At 36.0% G+C, this 22,727-nt stretch overlaps 1 protein-coding gene across 1 annotated transcript; it reads right to left on the reverse strand.

The window, feature by feature from the left end:
- Positions 1-6,075: 6,075 nt before the first annotated feature.
- LOC102589762 (29 kDa ribonucleoprotein A, chloroplastic) lies at positions 6,076-11,648 on the reverse strand. The gene is made up of 4 exons (XM_006346754.2): positions 11,199-11,648; positions 10,419-10,590; positions 6,962-7,008; positions 6,076-6,879 (listed from the first exon to the last, which is right to left on the reverse strand). The coding sequence occupies exons 1-4, from the start codon at positions 11,525-11,527 to the stop codon at positions 6,360-6,362; spliced, it is 1,068 nt and encodes a 355-aa protein (XP_006346816.1). The 5' UTR covers positions 11,528-11,648; the 3' UTR covers positions 6,076-6,359.
- Positions 11,649-22,727: the final 11,079 nt, after the last annotated feature.

Raw genomic sequence — 22,727 nt, forward strand, 5'->3', positions numbered from 1 at the left:
GTGCACAACACAACCATGAATCGGACTCTAATCAACGCGGTGGGTTGGACTCCGAGGATCTATCAACCTAGTGCTCTGATACCAAGTTTGTCACGACCCAAGCCTAGGGCCTAGACGTGACCGGCGAATATATTCTTCCTAGCTATGTGAATATAATCATCCGACTCATAGGATGTACATTGGACCTTCCATTTCCTAAGGATTCTATAAATGGACATTTTATCAAACACATGATGGGCTATTGTTCATGTAAATGAAATCATGTACTTCAAGAGTACTAATTCCAACCAATTCCGACATACATATAAATCAGCCCACCAACAACATACATATATATATACATATATAACAACCTTCATAATTTGATCATTGAGGCATGAAAACCATAAACATCATATAATCATTCCATTTCATGATAATATACAAAAATAGACCATAATAGGATGTGTAGTAGTAATTCCATAATTCAAGAGTTCATAAATGATCATAAGGACCCATAAACTTGAAGTAAAATAGAGGATAAATGGTTGGACTTGTGGAAAGGAAGGTTTCCACAATCAAACCCACATACCTCAACTTTGGAGAATCCTTGATGAAGATTGGAATGGAGAATTGAAGCTTGAGATTTGAGTCTTGAATCCGGAATTAGAGCTTGAGATGTTTGAATTTGGTTGAAGATCTTGGTGGAATTTTGGAGAGGGCTTAGAGAGTGTTTTTGAGTGTTTTGAAGCTAGAAATAAATATAACTAAGTATGGGACAATCCTCTTTTTTTATAAAGAAAAACGTCCCAGCCGCTACAGTAACGTAGCTCACTGGAAATTGCACTTCTGCCCGGACAGGTTTTACGAAAATGATCATAACTCCTTCATCCTAACTCGGAATGAGGTGAAACAAATTGCGTTGGATAGCTAACTCACAGAGCTTTAATTTTGATAGTTTGATTCCCTTCTAGTTCCTTGTGTGCTAAGAGATATGCCCCTTTAAAGTTGACCCTGAAAATCGCATTTTTTGCGATTTTCGAATTTTGATACGGTTGCTCTAAAATTCGGGTTAGACCCATTTCCCACTCAATTTGACCCCCTGAATAAGAATATGAAGTCAAATTTCCGAAATCATGCACGGATTTTGAGATATATGGAAATTACAATTATAGGTGTTTCCGAAGCACATTTTCGGGCATTCTTGGGGTCGTTTCAATGATAGATGGAGATCATGGTGATTTGGAAAACAGGATCTCACCACTATTCTAAATGGGAAGCAATCCCTAGATCCAATCAACTACTATGAACCCTGACTAGGATATATATCAAGAAAATAACAAAAGTAAGGGTGAATACAATTCACATCTACTCAGTAGGTTGGGCCAATTGAGTATAAGCAACTAATCAGACTTAAGAAATAAACTATGAAATGCTTCCACCTACATATAGAAAAGTCTCATTCAAGCATCGGTGCCACCAATTTATATAATAATGGTGCGAATAAGGTAAACACATAAGACTGTTGATAATACTCATATCAACAGATAAGCAAGTTACACAACATAACAAAGATAGCCAATGCAATGCAATAAGATGATAAAATGATGTGGTGGCACAACCTGTCATATACACCTTGCTGAGCTTTAGGTTCCAGACAAGGACCATGGGGGACTCGCAGTCCATATACCAATTTCAACAAGCTCAACATCTCATCAAATTTCCACCTAGATCGTGGTCAAAGATAAATGTAAGGTGTCTCATTTTTTTTCTCAAAAGATAATATTTCTACACTTTCTCATATTCCCATGAACAATGATATGTTGAACGAGGATGAACGCATCACAACACATACAATACAAAGGCATACTCAATTTAACAAGGATCTGATAAGTACAAAGTTTCCGAATTCAATAAGTCATGAAACACATTTTCATATGATAGGAATAATAAAAGGATCCATTTGAAATCAGTCTTTACCATTTAGGAAACATTTATTTTATTTTAGGATGATAAAATATCAATTCAAGTTCCAATGTCAAAAGATTAAAATAGGTAACACAATCCCTCTCTCGGCCAAATCCTCAAATATCACAAGTTCTCAAAATACAATTAAGGATATCACACGAGGCCTCCACACAAGCTAAGCAACACAAATAAGTCCACACGGGCTAACAAGAAAGTCAACACTTACCAACCTCTAAAATTCACACTCCAAATCATTTCACAGTTGATTTGTTATGAAATTTTAACTACTCATCTCAATCTAAAAAATGGAAAGTCAAACCTATCTCGAAGCTTGATGTTTGACGTAATCAAAGACACAACTTCCAATTCAAGTGTCAACGATCGTGTGTAGTAATATAACCCAACCGAATGGGTTGGGGTCGAGTCCCAAGGGAGCAGTTAGTAGTCGAGAATTAAGTAGAAAAGTAAAATTTTGTTCTAATCAATCATAGCTATAAACATTAATGAGTAAAAACATAATAAATTCAAGAAATGACACGAATGTCAATTATCAAATGGGGGGTTTGTATATAACTACTAAACAAAAATAGCGAAAATAAGAGTACAAATTGGGGAGACGGGATTCTTGGGATGTGAAAGGAATATGGGCTCAAATAAACAACCGGGTACATTCTATTGATAGTAAATTGCTGTAAATTTGTAGCTAAGCTAGACTTTAGTGGGGGTAAATTCTCTCTCGAGCAACTTGTCCCGAATTAAATCGGTTTCTCTCGAACACCGATAAGCCGCAATTACGCCCAGCATTCGCCTTAGCCCATTCACTCTCTCGAGCTGATTGTGTGGGAGAAAGGTCTAGGATTCACTCTCTCGAGCTGAACCCACGACATCCCAATAACCACCGACTATCGATTCAGTAGTTTTGGTCTTAAGACCTCTCTCTTGAGCAAGCCAAAGACACGAAGATGAAATCATATTTGCAACTACAATTCCATTAAGTTCATACACAACTACTGAACGAGATCACATTTATACAGCGAATTAACTATTAATTAGCAAGACCCAACAGTAAATTCAATCCATATTCACATAATCACACTCCAAGAATTGGGGTTTTAGCTAGACATGAAAAAGAGATAGAAATCAATACCGATAAGTGTTTCCATAAAATGGGTACGATAAATAATGTCTTTAAACACGTCAAGGATGAAGATTCTTCAAGACCCACTTCCAATTTCTTGGAATTGAAAACCTTCAAAATCTTCAAAGCTCAAGAACAATGTCTCACAAAAACTCTAAGAAATCAAAACTGAAATATTCTAAAATTAGTAATAATTCGCTACAACTTGATACTAAGCTACAAATTTAAATGGGTATATATAGTTTTCAAAAATTTGTGTTGCGAAGGACCACTCGGCGCAGTTAGTTGGGATCGCCGATGCACTCGGCGATCCGCCCTTTGGTCTGGTTCATCGCCTTTCAGATTTTGCCTTCAGCATCTTCGCGTTTTGAATCATTGGGCAATATGGTGTTTGCTTCGCGAAACTGTTCGGTGATGCGCCGACTGCTCTCTTTCATCGCCAACTTGATCTTTTCCTTCAGGGCTCAGCACACTGGAACTTTGGGAAAGGTTAAGGCCGTTCGACGACTCGCCTAATGCATTAGGCGATCCTCAGGCCTTCATTTCTTTGTTCTTTCAGCCGCCTTGTTCCATTTTTTCTTGATAGCGTCCATGCGTTGTCTCTCAACTCAAATACCTGAAACTTAAGGATTTACATCAGTTATTGAGGCAAAATATGCATTTGAGGACACTAAATCTATCAAAATATAGCCCTAAATGAGTCCAATTTGTGGACTCATCAGAGCCTGAATCTTCACAAGAACAACTCTATTAGAGCACTCTCTCTACCATACAATTACCGAAACACTATAAAGAATGGAAAGAATTCATCAAAAGGAATTCAATGATACTCATAATGACAAAATTAGGAATCAGGGGTAAAATAGTCCAAAAATCACTTCAAAAATTGAAAGGGTAAAATTAGATTTCTTTTTGAAAAGCATTATATACTATCATAAAGGAATTCGTGGTTGAAAAACTCATTAAAATCAATCGAGAAACGATCTCAAATTCATGAAAATACCAATTTTCAAACTTTGGGGGGAAATATCAAAACCCACATTGAAATTAAGATTTGAAAGGTGTTTCGGATGATAAAATTGAAGAAAACGTATGAAGTTGATAGAGGAACTTACCCACACTAATTTCACCAAAAAAAAACTTCCAAGAATCGCCTCCCTAAGCTCAAATCAAGTGTAAACGGAGGAAATGAGAAAAATAGGATGAATCCCAAATTTAGGTTATGTTTAGGTGCAAAATACTCATCGCGATCGTGAGCCACTATCTCTAGCGATCGCGAGGAACAGAAAGACAACTCATCGCGAGCGCGAGCTCCCTGGACACGATCGCGAAGACAAGAAGGGCGACTCATTGTGAACGCGAGTCCAACCATCATGATTGCGAGGGTCTACCGTACCTGCACCAGAACCTGAAAAACCAGCATCTCAACTCAAGGAAAAATGCATTCGGATAGCCCCACAGAAATCATTTGGGGTCCGATAAAAATAAGTTGGACATGATATCTCACAAAATTTGACTTTCCGAACTCAATGAATCTTCTGATTTCCGAAAAAATGTTAAATGATGGAAATACCCTCACGGGCCTCCTTTAGGCCTAAAACTCAACTTCTTGCCTAACTACCCAAATCTTAATGTAAGGCCTCAAAACTCTAACTAACCACATTAATAGACCAATCTCAAGGTTTCAGACTCAATGAAACAGACAGAACCTCCATCCGACACTCAGAACTCAAAATATTTACCAAAGTCAATCATACTAATAAAACTCAACTAAAAAGGGTCAAAATCACTTAAAACACACCCGATCACATGGGTCCACACCAATCATTTGCATAACACAAACTAAGCATGAAAACGCTAAGGAGAACGTCAAAATGGGCATTTTACAAGAAATGGGACATTACAGTACCATTAGCAATCAAGTGTGTAAAAATAATTGTGCAACTACAAGTAGTTTTTTTATGTGCAGCAGTGCATGTCGTTATTCTCAAATATACATCTTTTTAAGTTGAAATTTGAAATTGTTAATTTCAAGGTAGAAAAGAAAATATGCTACTATATTGTGCAAAAGAACTGATTAGTGATTACTGATCTAGTTTAGCCATTTAATTAGGTGGCATAATTTTGTATTTTTTGTTGTTGTTTGGATGAATATTGAAATTCTTGTTTACTATCGGTTATCGAAAAAGAATGTACGGATTAGCTAATACACCATCTAATAATTGTCCTATAATTACTAGTCCGTTATCAAATCAATTGATATCTTATCGGTTGGCTAGCGGATTAGTACATTTAAAAACCGATAACTGATAAGTCAAATCGTTAAGCGAAATTATCCGTCTGATCCGCCCGACAAGATGCCCTAATCTTAATTATTCAAATCATTAATGATGTTAATAATTCTGAAAAAAAATATTCTATGAGTACTACACCTGTTAGTATAAATATATATTTGTCATGCTTCTTTTTTCTTCTAGAGACTCTTCATTTGCATCTCAAATTTTTTAGTTATTACTGAAGATTTTTGTTTGTGCTTATGAGTTTGATGATATATTTTTCTTTGATGCTCTGTAATAATTATTATACAATCAATTCTTTTTCTTTTTTATTTTTATTTTTAAATATTCATGTTTGAATTGAAGCAAAATTCATATGACTTCTGACCGCGTTTGCGTTGATAAAACGATATTCAACATATACCAGTTTAGTGTTTATCTTTCATGCATAATAGTTAATTTTATGAGATAAACACTTTATATATGTATATATATATGTGTTCGAGTATGTATTTATCTTTAAATATGTTCTAGCCTAACTTAGAAGTTGTTACTTTTTCTTTTGTATGTTTTGAATTTATTTTTTTAGTACAAAGAAAGTTGAGTAATATATGTACCATTAAAAATTTTCATTTACAATACAAACATTGTACAAACTAGTTACCTAGTATAGATTGGGAAAAAGAAAGTAGTTACAGTCAATTGTATCAACGGTTGCAACAATTGGTAAAGATGTATAAAAGTTAATGAATTTATAAAAGTTACTACAGTTGATGTAGTTACTTGCAACAATTTATGCAGTGGTTGTAACAACTGCTACATATGTTTACAAATCTACCAATCACATGTTCAAAATTGAAAGAATACTGGAAGCACTAGGAAAAGAGCAAATAATGGACTTCTAAAAATGTGGTCCAAGATGATAAAAACTCCACCATAATTTCTGTTAAGCACAGCTCAGATCAGATTTTGTGAACATGCAAAGTCTCCTACTATAATCAACTAGCAACTTGTTCTTTCTGATCAGTTTCTTGCTTCTTTGGACAAGACGATGAAAGGTGACCACGCTCTCCACATTCGTAACATGTTCGCCTCCTAATCTTTGCACTAACAGTGCTTGTTGCAACACTATCCACATTTTGATCTTTCAGCATAGGTCTTGAATCTGTTGCACCTCCTTTCTTAACAGCTCCTTCCTTCGCAACAGCACAGCTTATTCTAACAGGTCTACCACATACAATCTTTTGATCCAACTTCAATGCCATGTTTACGGAGACACTATCAGAAAAATCCACATGGGCATAACCTCGAAATTCTCCTGTTTCTTTATCTTCACCGAATCGAATAGAACTTATGCTGCAATCTGAAAAAACATTCTTCAAGTCATCCTCTGTTACATTCCATGATAAGTTACCCACGTATACCCTATTATACCCTTCCACCATGTTTGGTGAGAAGTTGGACACTTTGTTAGCTTTAGCAGACTTGTATGACTGGATTTTCAGGAATAGTCCACCCCTGGAAGCAGATATACGTGTTAGTGAGAAGCGAGACGCAGAAGATATAACTTTCTCAACAATGAATACATGATTGCACTTACATATCAGAACCATCCAGTGCCATGGCTCTCTTAGCGGCTGCTTCAGTCTGGAAAACAAATTTAGAGAGAAACCCACTCAACTAGCAATATTTGCAAGAAACCAACACGGGGAAAAGGAAAACAAACCAAGGGTCTGTATGAGGTGGCTTAGGTCACAAAAACAGGTCAAATGCAAATCTAGGGTAGTTCAGATTAGCACGGTACTTTGCAACTGTGTTGAAAGTGGGTAACTTGAACTCTTGCCACTCCTCTCAAATAAATAATAAAATGATTAACAAACAAAGGTGTGGTAGACTCTATGCAAAAAAGAATAACTGATTCGTGATGCATTAACATTTCAAAAACATAAATTTGCACAAAGCTACATGAAAGACAACTTCTTTTATCATAGGCACTTCAAGACTAATCTTATAAGATTTTTATTTTTGATTGGTGAGAAGAAACAATTTCAAACACAAATAAAATCGATTTTGCAGAATGTCTATAGAGTTTGGAGGAGATAAATTCCAAAAGTAGCAATCTTATTATATTACTACTCTTTCCATTTCAATTTATTTGTATGGTTTTAACTTAGCACGGAGTTTAAGTAAAGAAGACTTTTGAATCTTGTGATCTTAAACTAATGAAGAATGTACAAAATTTCCTTTCATCTTGTGGTCTTAAAAATAACACGTGAAAAGTTGAAATTAAAGAGTTGCCAAAAAAAAAAAGAGATTCTTTTTTTAATGGACTTAAAGGGGAATTACAACAAATAAGTTGAAACGGATGGAGCAACTAATAATGAGTACAACAACATACCAAATATAGTCTCACAAAGAAGAGATGGGGGAAGGTAGAGTGTATGTAGACCTTATATTTACCTCAGAGGTAGGGAAGTTATTTCTGGTAGACCCTTGGTTCAAGGAAAAACAATAATAAAAAGACGTAATGGAAGTACAAAAATCAACAAATAATAACAACACAACAGATAGTAGTAGAACCAAAAATACAACAAAACAATATGATAATTGAAGTACAAGGAATCAATAGATAACAAAAATCAAAGGACAAGAAACTATAGGAGAAATAGTATGACTTACTACTATGAAGGGACAACAAGACAACGCACTGCCACCTACTTACAATATATAAAATTCTTTAGTGGGTAACATATAAAATTCTTTGAATTGCTTACGGAGAGACTCAAAGGGATGATGGACAATTTGATATAGGAAAATCAAAATGCTTACATCGGAGGTCGGCAGATTGTAGATGTGGCAGTGTTAGAAGAGGGATGTTTGCATACAAGCTAAAAATCAAGAAGGGGGTCTTCTTTAAGCTTAATGTCGAGAAGGATTACGACCATGTAAACTGACCCTCCATTTTCTATACTATTCGGAAAATGGGTTTTGCTGACAGGTGAATTGATTGGATGATGTTTTATGTTACCACAATTATTAATGGCTCTCCAGTAGGTTTTTCTCTGCACAAGGTGGATGAGACGAGGCATTTTTTATCTCCTTATCATGGAGACATTGAGTAGGATCATTTCGAAAGCGGTGAAATTAAATGGTTGAATGGTTTCAGGATTGCTACCTGTGTGGAAGGTATATAGTAATCTCCCATATTTTATATGCTGATGCAGATAGGGAACAATTCTTGCGGCCATAGGGGCTGCTGATTGTATTCGAGGCTGTTTCAGTGCTTCATATAAATCTGAAAAGGAGCAGCATGTTTTTTTATTAGAGCAGAACAGTCTGTTCATGATTAGAAGATGCGTTGAGTGGCCCAGTCAAAATTTCCCACATCTTGGATTAGCTCTCGAAGAAAATAGCATTTGAAAGAGAGTAACAAAAATATGTGAAAAGAAATTAAGTACATGGAAAAAACTGAATCTTTTGTTAGGTCGACCTTGGTGAACGGCATCCTAATGGCATTCCAACTTATGTGAGGTCATCAACTCTCATTCCAATTAAGGAAGAAGGCGTCCTAAATGACATTCCACTTATTTGATTTCATCAATGCTCATTCTAGCTAAAGTGGAAGCCCAACAAGATAGAATAACATGCAAGTTTTTCGGGGAAAGAGACCAACATCAAGAAGATGCATTTGTTAGGTGGGGAAAGTTGAAGTTGCACAAGGAGGATGGTGAACTGGGAGTGAGTGATCTAGGGCTCCAAAATAAGAGCCTTCTGTTCGAATGATTGTGGAGGTGGAATGACAAAAGAAGAGAACAATGGAAAGAGTTCATTAAGCTGAAGTATGGTTTTCAGAATTATGAGGATACGACAAATATAACTGCACTCTCATGATATTGCCTTCTGGAAGCACATCAACAACTGATGGTCTAATTTGCAAGATCACACAAGAATGAAAATTGGCAATGGAAGATATTTTGAGTTCTGGGAGAACAATTGGGTTGGGGAAATCTTTAGCTGGCATGTTTCTGATTCATATAGCACTGTACTTGACAAAAATAGTATAATCACTAACTGCCAGAATGGCAGCTCATAAATATTTCAATTTAAAAGGAATTGTTTGGGGATAGATAGGCTGGAGATGTAAGTGAAAACTCCTGAAGGCTTTGCTTTGGACAGGCAAGGCACCAGTGAAGAAAAATTTCTCGTTTAGTCAAACTACCAAATATTGGTAAGGATGGCTAGAATTTATGGAAGTGGTACAGAATGGCCATGGAAGACAAAGACTCCAGTTATAGCTGTTGACTTTGGCAGCACATGAGGCCAGCTTGACACAGGATAAGCTGCGGACAAGAGGATTAATTTATGTTGCTGGTACTATTTGTGAAAGGGAAGGGGAATCAGTGAACCATTCATCAATACATTGCATGTATGTGTGGCAGATCTGGTGCGTCTTTCTTAGCTATACGGATTTTGATAGGTTATGCAAGCAAACATCTGATCAAGTTCTCTGTAGCTGGATAAACCAGAGGATGAAGAAGCAGCAAAAGAAGATATGGATGACCATTGGATTGTGCATACTAAGGAGCATTTCGCTTGAAAGGAACCAAAGATGCTTTGACAGAAAGGGGGAAATTGTTTATTTAGTTAAGAACAGATGTATTTAATATCTGAAACATCGGTCCACCGCTGTTCAAAATGATTTGGATGTAATTTTAAACTTTTTAGAAACCTTGTAGGATTAAAAGGATTCTGCATCCCTGCTTTGTACTGGCTGTACCCATTCAAGCAACAGATAAGAACTCACTGACTGTCATATTGCTAAGAGATGAATTATCCAATGGTATACTTTCCATCTCATTATTTATCAACTGGACTGTCAAGCAAATAATAATTCTTAAGCCTGAAAAGTCTGCAGAAATTCACATACTTCAAAACTTTGTGACACAATTGCAGGTAACAAACACATCCAAGACATTTTTAAGCAAACATTATCTGAAAATAGTGCAAAGGACACCAACAACCACTATTAGAAAGCACAATTCACTCAAAGAATCTACCTTAAAAGTGATAATGGCAATTCCTCTAAACTTTCCGCTGTCAGGGAAATTCATACAATCAACCTCGGTAATGGTGCCACAACCTTCAAAGTAACTCCTAATATCATCCTCAGTGGAATAATAAGGAATACCTCCGACATAAACTTTATTAGAAATATCAATGCTTTCTTCCCTGGAACAGACAGGTAGATAGCCACAACAACTTAGAGGTGTCAGAAACAAAAACGAAAATGAAAGAAGAGATCCTAAATCATGCAATGGATAAGAGTTGGACAAAAGTCTTATGAAACATAGATCAAACAAAGAGTCATGAAAGAAGTCAATCCCCACAGCCCAAAACACATGAGTTTGATGCAATGTCGGAGTGCTCATCCATAGCACATAACCATCAAATTCAAACTCATTCATTTTTTATTTTAGTTTTTTGGCTGTGCACTGTGTGCAACAGCTTCAAACATTCCATGGTGCTCAAACAAAAACCCAGCTATGCCCATGAATTGGCCAGTAAACCTGAAGTTAGACTTGATATTGAAATTAATTATGCATTAGCCTTGTTGTGGGCTTCATGAATTCAGCAAACTTAACAAGAAAGGATCCTTATTTTACCATAACAACGATTATTTTGATTCTCGTGTAGAACTTAACAAAGCTAAAAAAGGTCCGAGTGTATCTTACACTTGAAAAACAAGTAGGGCCTTCGTTTCAATTTGTTTGTTTGTGGTATCCGGACAATCAAATTGAATAATAACAATTAGGTAAATGAGAAAGGGATTTTCATACCTTTCCTCAGTTTTACTAGTGTGGGCTGCTGATGCTACTTGTCCATTTCCTCCATCCCCAACATTCATACCCTCCACAACTTGCCCATCTTCTACTTTTTTCTTCCCTTTATTCTTCTTTTTCTTCTTTTTCCTCTTCTTCTTCATAGGTTTCCCCAGCTCCCCTTTATCCTTGTCTAACCCATCAGTTTCATCTCCCTTCCTCTTCTTCTGTTTTTGTTTAGTTTTCTCATTCATACTCCCTTCTTCGGCTTTAACTTCAGAAGAAGCTAACAGTTCAGCTTTAGCTGCTCTTAGTTTTTGTTTCAACTTCTTGTTTGATTGAACCATGGCAACAAGCTGCGGAAGGCAATATGAGTTTGCTGCTTAAAGATGGCGGAACAAAACCCTGCAAAAACCTCCTGCCTTGCCTCAACCCTTTTAACAAGCCCTCGTCGAATAGGGAGTTCTATTTCCTTACTAAAACAATAATTTTTTTTATTATTAGATAATTTCTATTGCTCACTTTAGTTATTAGTCTCTCTGTTCCTAATTACTTTTACATTTTTTCTTTTTTATTTGTTCATTTTGACAAATCAAGAAATAACAATAAATTTTTAGTTATTATATTCTTAATTAATTACTTTGAAAAACGTAGAACTTTTTGAAAATCATAAATTTTTAATTCATTCACTTCATATTTAATAGGGGTAAAATTGTAAAATCACTATGTCAACCATTGTGTTCTTAATAGGTGTGTCAATTCAAACGCGGATAAGTAATTAGGAACAGAGGGAGTATTCAAGAAAAATGATAAATATGGTAAAGTCTTACTAAATTAATACTCGATAATTAATAATTTGTCTAAACTAATATTTTCCTTCGATTTCGACTTAGGCCAATGAAAAAAATCACTAATTTCGATAAGATAATATATTTTCAAAAGATTCCTATATAAATATATGGTCTCATTAATATTATAAATTAATAATTCTTTAAAAGTACAAATATATCTAAGATAATTTAGTGAAATATGATTCCATTGTGTTTTCTTTTGTTAAAAATTAAATTTAATTGAAGTTCATCTCTAAATTTTCTTATTGCATCCAAAAGTTCCAGTGTTGTCTTTTTGACTACACCATAAAATTGTGATGAGTTCGAGATGTGATAAGTATTTTCTTATGAATAATTGGTTCCAAAGGTATTGTATCACCTTCAACTTCATCATCAATATTGCTTTTTCTTATGGTATTCACAATTTCTTCTAAGCTCTGAACATGTATTATTTTCATCCATGTAATCTAACAATGTTTTATGTCCATTTTATTGCAGTAACCGAGATCATTAATCATGACCTCAAGTTTATGAATGATGTTTTCACAAGTGGGTTTATTAAAATTCTCTGAGATTTCATCCCGAATGAATTTTTCAGTGTTGAAAACAATTTGCTATTGTGTCTTGTTGAACATTTGTTGTCCAAGTCGGGATTACAAAATTGATGACATCCAAAACATTAATCTTTCCTGGATCAGTTTGTCGTCCAAATCGGGATTGCAAAATTGATAACATCCAAAACATTATTCATGGTACTTTATGTATAACAAATATATTTTTTTATGTGAATTTCATAAATATAATACATAAATTACTAAGATACAATGATATTGATATACTCGAAATTAACCTTCATTTAATCTTAAAATACTATTTAAATTAATAAATATTAATTTATCGATTAAATAATAACTTTACAAAACAATAATAACATTTCATGATCTCGCCTATATTAATTTAGTGAGGTTTCATTGTGTACCCCTGAACTATCATATATAGTACGTTAATACCGTGTGTTATACTTTTGGGTTGTGTATACCTTTATCGAGTAACCGTCAATATTTTGAAATGTATGTACCCTTATGACAAATGGAGGGACACGATATCAGTTATTTAGTGTAAGTATGATAGCGGGATCGAGACAGAACCGTTACCATACATATCGGTAACTATAGGAATGACCGTCTTGGAATGATACGTACTGAGATCAGACCAGACCGATACCGGACCCCCTTTTTAATTTTAATTAAATTAAAAATTGATTTTTTATAATTGAAAAACATTCAAAATATATAAATTATTTAATATTTCTTTTTAAAAGTATAACTTAGTAAGTTACACTCTTTTTAAAAAAGTTTAAATTTTAACTCTTAAAACTTAAATTTCAAATTCTTAAGTCTTAAAAGTTTAAATTTAAAAATTTTAAACTATATTTAACTTACTTACTTAAGTTTGAAACTTTTTAAACTATATCAAATTTTCAATGTTCAAACTTTTTTAAATTCAAATTGTAACTGAAGTTTGAAACATTTGAAAATTGAAATATATAAAAAAAAGACGTGTATTAAATTGAACACAATAATCAAAAAAAAAATTAAGGCGAATAACATAGAATTTTACTCATAAAAAATATAAATAGAACAATTTTTATTACAAATATTAGAAGAGGACCTAATCTACGCAACCACCTTCTAGGAAGGGTTCTTTCTGAATTAGGTCACGAATTATCATACTAATATTTGTAACCTTGAAAATAGTTTTGTCATACGTCATCTAACATTTCTTTCGTAACATGTTCTAGAAGTGATTGTAGTGCTTGTTTCTCCAATGCATTCATGTCGTCTTCACTACAATCTACCAAACTTTCATCAATAGTATATTCAAATTGAACAGGTAAATTGGAACGCTCATAATTCTTTCGCTCAACATTGATCCAATCTCTAAGCAATATCGATATCCCCAAGCTGTCTGATTTAATGAATACATATACTCTCCAATTTGAAACCTTGTTGCACTAAAAACACTCTCCGAAATTACTAAAGATGCTTGAACAACTAGCACATCTCAAACCACCAATTGAAATTTTGTCGCGACTCCTCCACCGTTCTAAAAATTGAGGGGTGCCTTGTTCATCCTTAATATTTTATGTTTCCTGATTAAAATATTCATCAAAACCATTCTTTCCATTAGAAGTAAGACCAAGATAATTTTCTAGCATAGCATCAATTTTATCTTCATATTTCCACCTAAAATTTTCTTCATTACGTACTATTTCATTTATTCTACCAAAATTATACAAGTCATATAATTTTCTAGCTTCAATTTTTATTTTATCTTTAACTGTTGTCAAATTAGGTAATCACTCGGCTTGAATATCTAAATTTCAATATATTTTTTCAACCATTTGTGATGCACCTATTTCTTTGTAAGTTGATTTAATAAATAAGCAGTTAAATATATTTGAGGAATAGAAAAAAAATATTTTTAAAAATTTTCAATCATTGACTTAACAGACTCTTTAAACCTTGGAATATATTTGAACTTGAAAATTTATCATAAATAGCACAAATATTTGGTAAAACTGAACAAATAGTTGGATAATAAAATCCAAATATTTGTTTTGTAGCTAAATGAAAAAACTTTTAAAAACTCTATAAGATCCTTTATGTCATCCCAATTAGTATCGTTAAGTCTATACTTCATATTTGAATTATGAGCATTCCAAACCATTTGTAAAGGCTTTCTATATTAATAAGCAACTTTAAACATTTCATATAAAGAATTTTAATCTACTATATACTATTTTTGAATTTTTTCTAGGGGGAAGATTAAATTCACAACAACGATTTTCAAAATCTTTACGTCAGACCTTTACTTGACATTTAAAAATAAAATGATATTCAGTTTCACATTTTATACAACCATTATTATACATTATTGTACCATTTCTAACAATTATATTATATATGTGTGCATCACACCTAATAGATAACCACTATCATAAATAGGAAAAAGTACCGATTTTAGTATTTCAACAACAAATGTATTATTAGAAACATTATCTAGGATGACACTAATTACTTTATTACAAATTTCATAAAATTCTAAAACTTCTACAATAATTTGAGCTATGTAACTATCAATTTTATGCATTTCACAATTTTTATAACCTAAAATTCATTTTTGCATGTTTCAATTTTCATCAATGCAATGGCTAGTAATAGTGAAATAATCATAATCATTAACACTACGACCCATATCAAAAGTGATAATGATTTTACAAGTATTATAGTAAAATAAACAACGAAGATAATGAAAATGTTGACCTTGATAATAAAATAGCCCTTTTAATTGTGTTTCTCGAAAACTCTTTAAAAGATTGATTATAGACTATTTGAATATAATGAATAAAATCGGGATTTTCAACAAAACTAAAAGGCAAGCCAGTACCAACAATCATTTTAGCTAATTCTTCAAGATATCTTTCTCTACTATATGTGCGATGTCAATCCCCGAGCCTATACCATGGATGTGGCCGGCACTCAAGAAACATTGTTGGTCCCTAAACGAACCCTAGGTTTGGCTAATTATAGACATGAGACTCAATATGATACGCGAAAACCTTAAATAGATGAATATTTAAATTATTTAAATAAAAGGTTTTAAAGACTTGAAATACATGGCATGAATAAGTTCCAATAAAAGCATCCGGAGAAAAACATGAAAAAACATCTAGCACGACCTATCTATGAAGCCTCTATTGTTCAAGATAGAAGTCGAGACAAGACCCACGATACCTCAAATACTACTAAACATAATATAAAAATGGAATTTCGAAAGCAAGGAGGTCTCACCGAAAGCTATCAGGAAATGTGAAGTGGTTTGTTGATGATCCTAATTAAGCACTTGTATCTTCATCATAAAAATATGTAGGTCGAACAACATCAATACGTTGAATGTACACATATGTAACATGACTGAATAAATAAATAACTGAACTGGAATATTTAAAGCAACTGAACTGAATCAATACGTGAATATGAAGTGAAAACTATTTAAGCTTTACAATAAGAAATGCAATAAAAACAATATGATAATAATATACTTTACTCTTTGGGGGAGTTTCTCTAACTAACAATTATAACTATGAATCTAGCAATGATACAATATTTTGCCCACTTTGCAAGGGTCATCTTATACATTGTCGGGGTATATGATGCTACTACAACTATGGATCGATCTAATAGGCCTTATTAGAGGCAGAGAGGAGTCACACGACAAATCGGTGTGATCTTATCCTACACTGGCTATGTAGTTTTATGAGATTTGAGTTAAAAATAGACTCTTGCCTTCTTCGGTGCTTAATACTACTACAAAAATACTCAATATTCATTATGCTCAATCACCCTTTACAAAGAAAGTGACTATTACTTTACGTTACTTTTCACTTTGCTTTATTGAAGTACTTTTCAGAAACATCAATTATACTCTTTCTCTTTTTCAATAGTCAAATGGTACATATGAAATCATTTGACTTTTCCTTTAAAGACATTGTTCAAAACTTGCATTTCAAAGGTATACTTATGGACTTATCTTTCATGTTTGAAATTGATATCTAAGAACTGAAAACTCTTTATACTTTTATGAAAATAGTGCTCTTTTTTAAAATGTAAAATGATACATTCGGAACCATTAAAGTTCCTTTAAAACTCCTTAAATAACATGTATTTAGGTTGTAATCATGAAAACTATTTATGAAATCATATTGTGATCTAATCATTGATGACTTAGGAAGTCATACTGCACAAACATTGATGACATATCTAGGTGTCATATTGCTTAAACATTGATGACATACTGGACTATTGATGAGTCCGAGATTTGGACTCATTTAGGGATTTATTTGTATAGATTTAGCGTCCTCAAATGCTTATTTTGTGCCAATAACTGATGTAAGATCCTTGATTTCCAAGTATTTGGATTGAGGAACAAAGCATGGACACTAATTTGCAAAAAGGAACGAAGCGAGCTGAAAGAACGAAGAAATGAAAGCCTGGTGATCGCCAAGTCCCTTTGGCGAGTCGCCGAATGACCACCATCTCACCTAAAGTTCTAGTGTGCCAAACCCTGAAGGAGAAAGTCAAGTTGGTGAGAGAAAGGAGCTGTCGGCGTGTCGCCGAGTGGTTCCGCGATGCTGTGTTGGATCACCCAAAGTTACAGAACTTGAGGATGTTGAAGGCCAAAGAAAAAAGGTGATGGAACTGACCAAAGGGCGGATCGTCGAGCTGATCGGCCTGCTCGACTTACTACACCGAATGGTCCTTCGCAACATATTTTTGGCGACTATAAATACATTTTCAAATATTAAGTTTGAGAGCAGATTTTTGGGATTTTTCATATCTTAGAATTTTCAGTTTGAACTCTGAGTATTGAGACAAGTTTTCCTTAGCTTTGAAGAATTGAAGAATTGAAGAATTGAAGAATTGAAGTTTTTCACTTTTGAGAAATTGGAAGTGGGTCTTTGAGATTCTTCAATTTGGACCATTGTAAGGACGAAATTAATCTTACCCAGTTGATGGAAATACAATTTGGTAACGATTTATATATTTTTATGATGTCTAGCTAAAATCCCAATTCTTAGGGTGTGATTATGTGATCATGGGATGATTTAGCTTATGGGTATTGCTAACTGTTAGTTTAAATGTTTTTTAGAAGTGATTTCAATCATTAATTATGGTTTAATTTAAAGAATTGTAGTTGCAAATGCAGTTCTACCTTCGTGTTTTTGTCTTGCTCGATAGAGAGGTTTTAAAACCAAGATTATTGATTGATGGTCTGTGGTTATTGGGTTGTCATGCGTTCAGCTTGAGAGAGTGAATCCTATAACCTTTTCCACACATTCAGCTCGAGAGAGTGAATGGACTAAGGCGTAGGCTGTTCTTATGTTGTATGCTTGTCGATGTTCGAGAGAAATTGACTTGATTCGGGCTAAATTATTCGAGAGAAAATTTACCTCATCTATAGTCTAGCTTATTCACTAATTTACAACTATTTCCTAACAATTGCAATTACCTATTTGTCTACATTAGCCTATAATCGAATCACATTCCAAGAACCCGTCTTATTATTGTTGTTTTTATGTTGTTTCCTGCTGCTGTAGTTGATAATTTCAAACCAAAAATCCCTTATTTGACATTCGTGTCACCCCCTGATTTGAATTATGTTTTTAGTCGATAATTTTTATTCTTATGACTGATTTGAGCTTATTCATACTTTCGTATTTAATCTTAAACACGTACCATTTCCTGTGGGATTCGACCCCAACTCATTTATTTGGGTTATATACTGACTAACGATCATTGACGCTTAGAATTAGATGAAGTGTCTTTGAAACGTTATTAATCAAAATGGTACCGCTGCCGGGGAGTGGTGTTGGTTAAGATTCTTTTGTTAAGTTGAATTTTGTTCTTTTTAGTCATAGTTGAATCTACTTACTTTCAGTTTTGGTTTGCGTGTTGCTGTTTTGAACAGAGGAAATGACTGAGAACAGAAGCAATGGTAGCCAAGTGGGCCACCAAGATGACATCGGTAATGTCAACGAGCCTAATGTTAATGACCCTTATCTAATGGGTGGAATTGGTGCCATTCGCTTGCCTTCGGCTGAAGGGAACACTGTGTTCCATATTACAAGTACTATGTTGCAGCTCTTGTAATTGAAAGGGTTGTTTGGTGGTCTGGCTCATGAGGATCCCCATGAGCATATTATAAACTTTGTTGATGTTTGTAGGACGTTCTCCTTTAAGAACATATCCCAAGAGTTGGTCCGGTTGAGGTTGTTACCGTTGTCTTTAATGGGAAAAACATGTAAGTGGCTGGCTGAATTGCCACGAGAATCAATCACTTCGTGGGAAGAGCTTGCCATCGCATTTCAAGTGTGATTTTTCCCTCCTTCGAAGATGATGACTTTTCGGGACAACATCCAAAGCTTCAAGAGTTTGGAGGGTGAGCCAATTCATGAGACTTGGCTGCGATTCAAGAAGTTGGTGCTGCAATGCCCAACTCATGGTTTGCCCGATAATATTTTGCTGCAATATTTTACCAAAGCCTTGATTCGGTGAACAAGGGTGTAGCTGACCAACTTTCTCTGGGAGGTTTGATGCAACGACCTTACATTATATCAACCCAGTTTTTGAATGGTATGACCACAATTAATCGGGCTTGGTACACCCGCGAAGATCAGGTCTCCCCTCTCACGTTTAAATTGACCAAGGAACAACTTGAGAAAAACCAACAGAGGGATCAGAACATGGCAAAGATCATGTCACAACTTGATATTTTGTCCAAAAATGTCATGGGAGCTGGTGCTCGAAGTGTCAATGCTATGGGTGTCAGGTGTATTAATCTCGATGAGGCTAAGTTTGAAGCGTTGTACAGTGAAGAGGTGAATTTCCTAGCCAACCAGGAGGTGGTTATGGTGCAAACTATCCGAGGTAGGGTGGTAACCAATGTTGGAACAGGGATGAAGGTTGGAGAGATCATGATAGAGAATGGAGGGATCATAACCCCACTTGGAAGGAAAGGGATGGGGAGAAGGACAAGTACATTCCTCCCCACGAGCGTCAAAAGCAAGAAGGATTCTGAGGGTGGTCATTCTGAGGATATGCTGTCTCGAATTCTCAACGAGGTTGAGGGGTCTGACAAAATTTTGAAAGAGATGAAGGAAGATGTGTCGACCCTTAGCCAGACGGTTGCCTCTCATTCTGTCTCTATCAAACAGTTGGCCAACCCCAAGAATGAAGTTTGAGTGAGGACTTGCGTCGTGCCACGACGTTAACTAAGGCGCTGCTTGGGAGACAACCCAAGTTTTATTTGCTTTCTTTTTGTTTGTGAAATAATTGTGTGTTGATTATGCAAATTAAAGTGTAGAATGTGTTTGAAAGGTGCAGATTGGCGAGCTAAATGTCCAGTCGGTGACTCGTCGAAAAGGTTGGCAAGCCCGACCTAGACCTCCGTTGGACTCAAGCAATTTTGAAATTGGATTCTGTAAAATTCTGCGAGCCCAGGAGCAAATCGGCGTGTCACCGAACGGGTCGACGATCACGATTTAATCCGTCATTTGGACCCTCACATTAACTGGAGGTCTTGTAAAACTCGGTGAGGTAAGTCCCCAATCGGCGTGTCGCCGAGTGGGTCAACGAGCAAAATTAGTGTCGCCTAATGGGAGAGAACTGGATGGTTTTAAAGTTCAAAAGTTCAAAAGTTCAAAATCTTTCAGATTCCCTCACTTTTCAACTTTCCAAACTCACACCCGCACTATATTTTCCTATATTTTCATATTTTTACTGATTCCTAGTCGTCATTTGTGTGTTCGGAGTTGGATATCTTTGCCACCTAACTTTTCAACTTATTTAATCGGCATTAAGGGTTGGTTTTCCGAACCCCAAATTCGTTTTAGCGATTTTACTCATTTGCAATTGATCATATCATAGTGAAGTGTGCTGGGCCTCTTTGGTTTCATTGTTTTTGTTCTTTTGTGCATGTGTGCCTATTTTAATTTGAAAATCTTGCCTGAAATGATTAATTGTTGATTTCCCAAAATTTTTCTACTTTAAAATTGATCAAAATTGTGGGGTTGTGCTAATTTGTTGTTGAGTCTAGTCGGGTGAAAGTCTAAGTAACCCGCATTTGTGCCAAATGAGGTATTTTGCCCAATGATGGAGCGGTTGACGTCATTCTTAAGGGCTAAAGTTGTCAAATGGCTAAATTTGGCCAAACAGGGAGAAGTCTGAGTATCCTGGGGGCATGGGTGCAATGGGTCTAAGTCTAATTGAATGAGTGCATGTTTTTATTTTGTTTTCGGAGGTTGCGGGGTTGAAAATAAGCACGTTGGGCCGTTTGGCGAGTTGGGTCGAGCTCGCCGAACCACTCGACGATTTGCCGAATCCCCCATGATTGCCTTTAATTTAATGCTAAAATTGAGTTTGGGTTTTGTAACTTTTGGCGAGAAGCCTGAGTTCGCTGAGTGCATTCGGCGACTCACCGAAAGTCCTTCTTAATCGCCCTTTCTACCCCCTAACCCCTAAAATGCACTGTAACTTTCGGCGGGCTAGTCCTTGCTCACCGAATACTGTCGGCGATTCACCGAAAGGCCCCTCCCATCACCTACATGGCAAATTTTTTGAGAAATTTTGAGCCAATCCTCTCAGCGAGCCCGATTTGGCTCGCCAAAGTGATTTGGCGACTCGCCGACTGGTTCGGGGAGTCTATCTACTATTATTATATTATGCAAATTTGTTTGAACTATTTCTAACTCTTTTTGATGTATTTGCAGATATGGCTAGAACCAACCTCGACATGCCGCTCTATAAAAGAGCATGGGGAATAGTTATAAATGAAGGAGGAGCTAACCCTCTTAAAAAGGGAAGAACAGAGCCTCCAAAGAGAGGCAAGGGCAAAGGGAAAAGGCCCATATCTGAGACCCCGGAGCACAGCTCCGACAGGGATAGAAAGTCTGTTGACTCCCAAGCTGCACTCTCTAAGTCGGATGATGATTAGCCCCTATAGTCTAGGCAAACGGAGATCCATGCTAGGTCTCGCTCAAACTCATCTAGAGCTCCAACAACCACTTCTCTTGCATCAGGCACAATAGCAGCTTCGGCACCATCTGTGGCCCTAGTGCCACCAGTACATGCTCTTCTTGTTCGGCTACTCAACAGATTAAAAGCCGACGGGTTGAGAACCATCCTAAAAGAGAAGCTTCTATCCACAGAGGGTCTAGAAGGCAGATACTCTAGTATGAGGGAGATACTTTAGTGGCACAGATTCCATATCATCACCAGGCCTTGAGGCCTATATATCCCCACCTGGGTCTGTGAGTTCTATTCTGCTTACGGTGATTTAGTTCCTTAGGGGAAGAAGAAGGCCAGTGCCTTCAGACCAGTGAAGTCGGTAATAGTTTGAGGAAGAGAAGTGGGGTGCAACAGTGACCATATAAATGATGTGCTTGAAAGGGCCACAGGATTCGAGCATGAGTATAAGGGCCTGGCAACTGCTTAGTCCCTGGACGACCTTAAGGTCTGGATTGCCTCCCTTATTTCTGATACCACTCCGAGGTGGATCGAGGCGGGAGCCCAAATAGAAAAGAATGATTTGAGTGTAGTTGTACAATATTGGTTTGGATTCATCAGCAACTCCATCATGCCTTCACAGAACGAATCCATCCTCCGTCATGCAAAGGCAGCCTGCTTAGGATCAATCTTATCAAAAAAGTGGCTCAACTTGGGACTTATTATTGAGCAGGAGATGACCATGAGGGCCAAACAGCGCCAGAGATCCCTGCCTTTCCTGGTCTTGATCACAGAGTTGTGCTGGTCTGCTAGAGTTCCTCGGGATGTGACGAGAGATATTGAGGTCACTCCTTCATCCTCCACTGATATCTGGCGTAGTGAGGCCGAGTACACTCGGGAGGAGGCAGACAGGAAGAGAGCAGCTCCGGTAGATACATCTCCGGAGGTGGACATTGACTCTATACCTACAGAGGCATCTTAGCCTACTCCGGCCTCCGGGCCTTCAGGTACATCTGCTCCCATTTCTTCCTCCCAGGCACCTGGTACTTCTACCTATTCCTAGTCTGCTAGGATAGGCTATGATCCTGAAGATGGGCACTTGGCCCATTCAGCTGATGTGAGGGCTACCTAATTAGAGGCCGTAGTCCCAT

This window comes from Solanum tuberosum, unplaced genomic scaffold, assembly GCF_000226075.1.
Source record: "Solanum tuberosum cultivar DM 1-3 516 R44 unplaced genomic scaffold, SolTub_3.0 scf00088, whole genome shotgun sequence".
Classification (NCBI taxonomy): domain Eukaryota; kingdom Viridiplantae; phylum Streptophyta; class Magnoliopsida; order Solanales; family Solanaceae; genus Solanum; species Solanum tuberosum.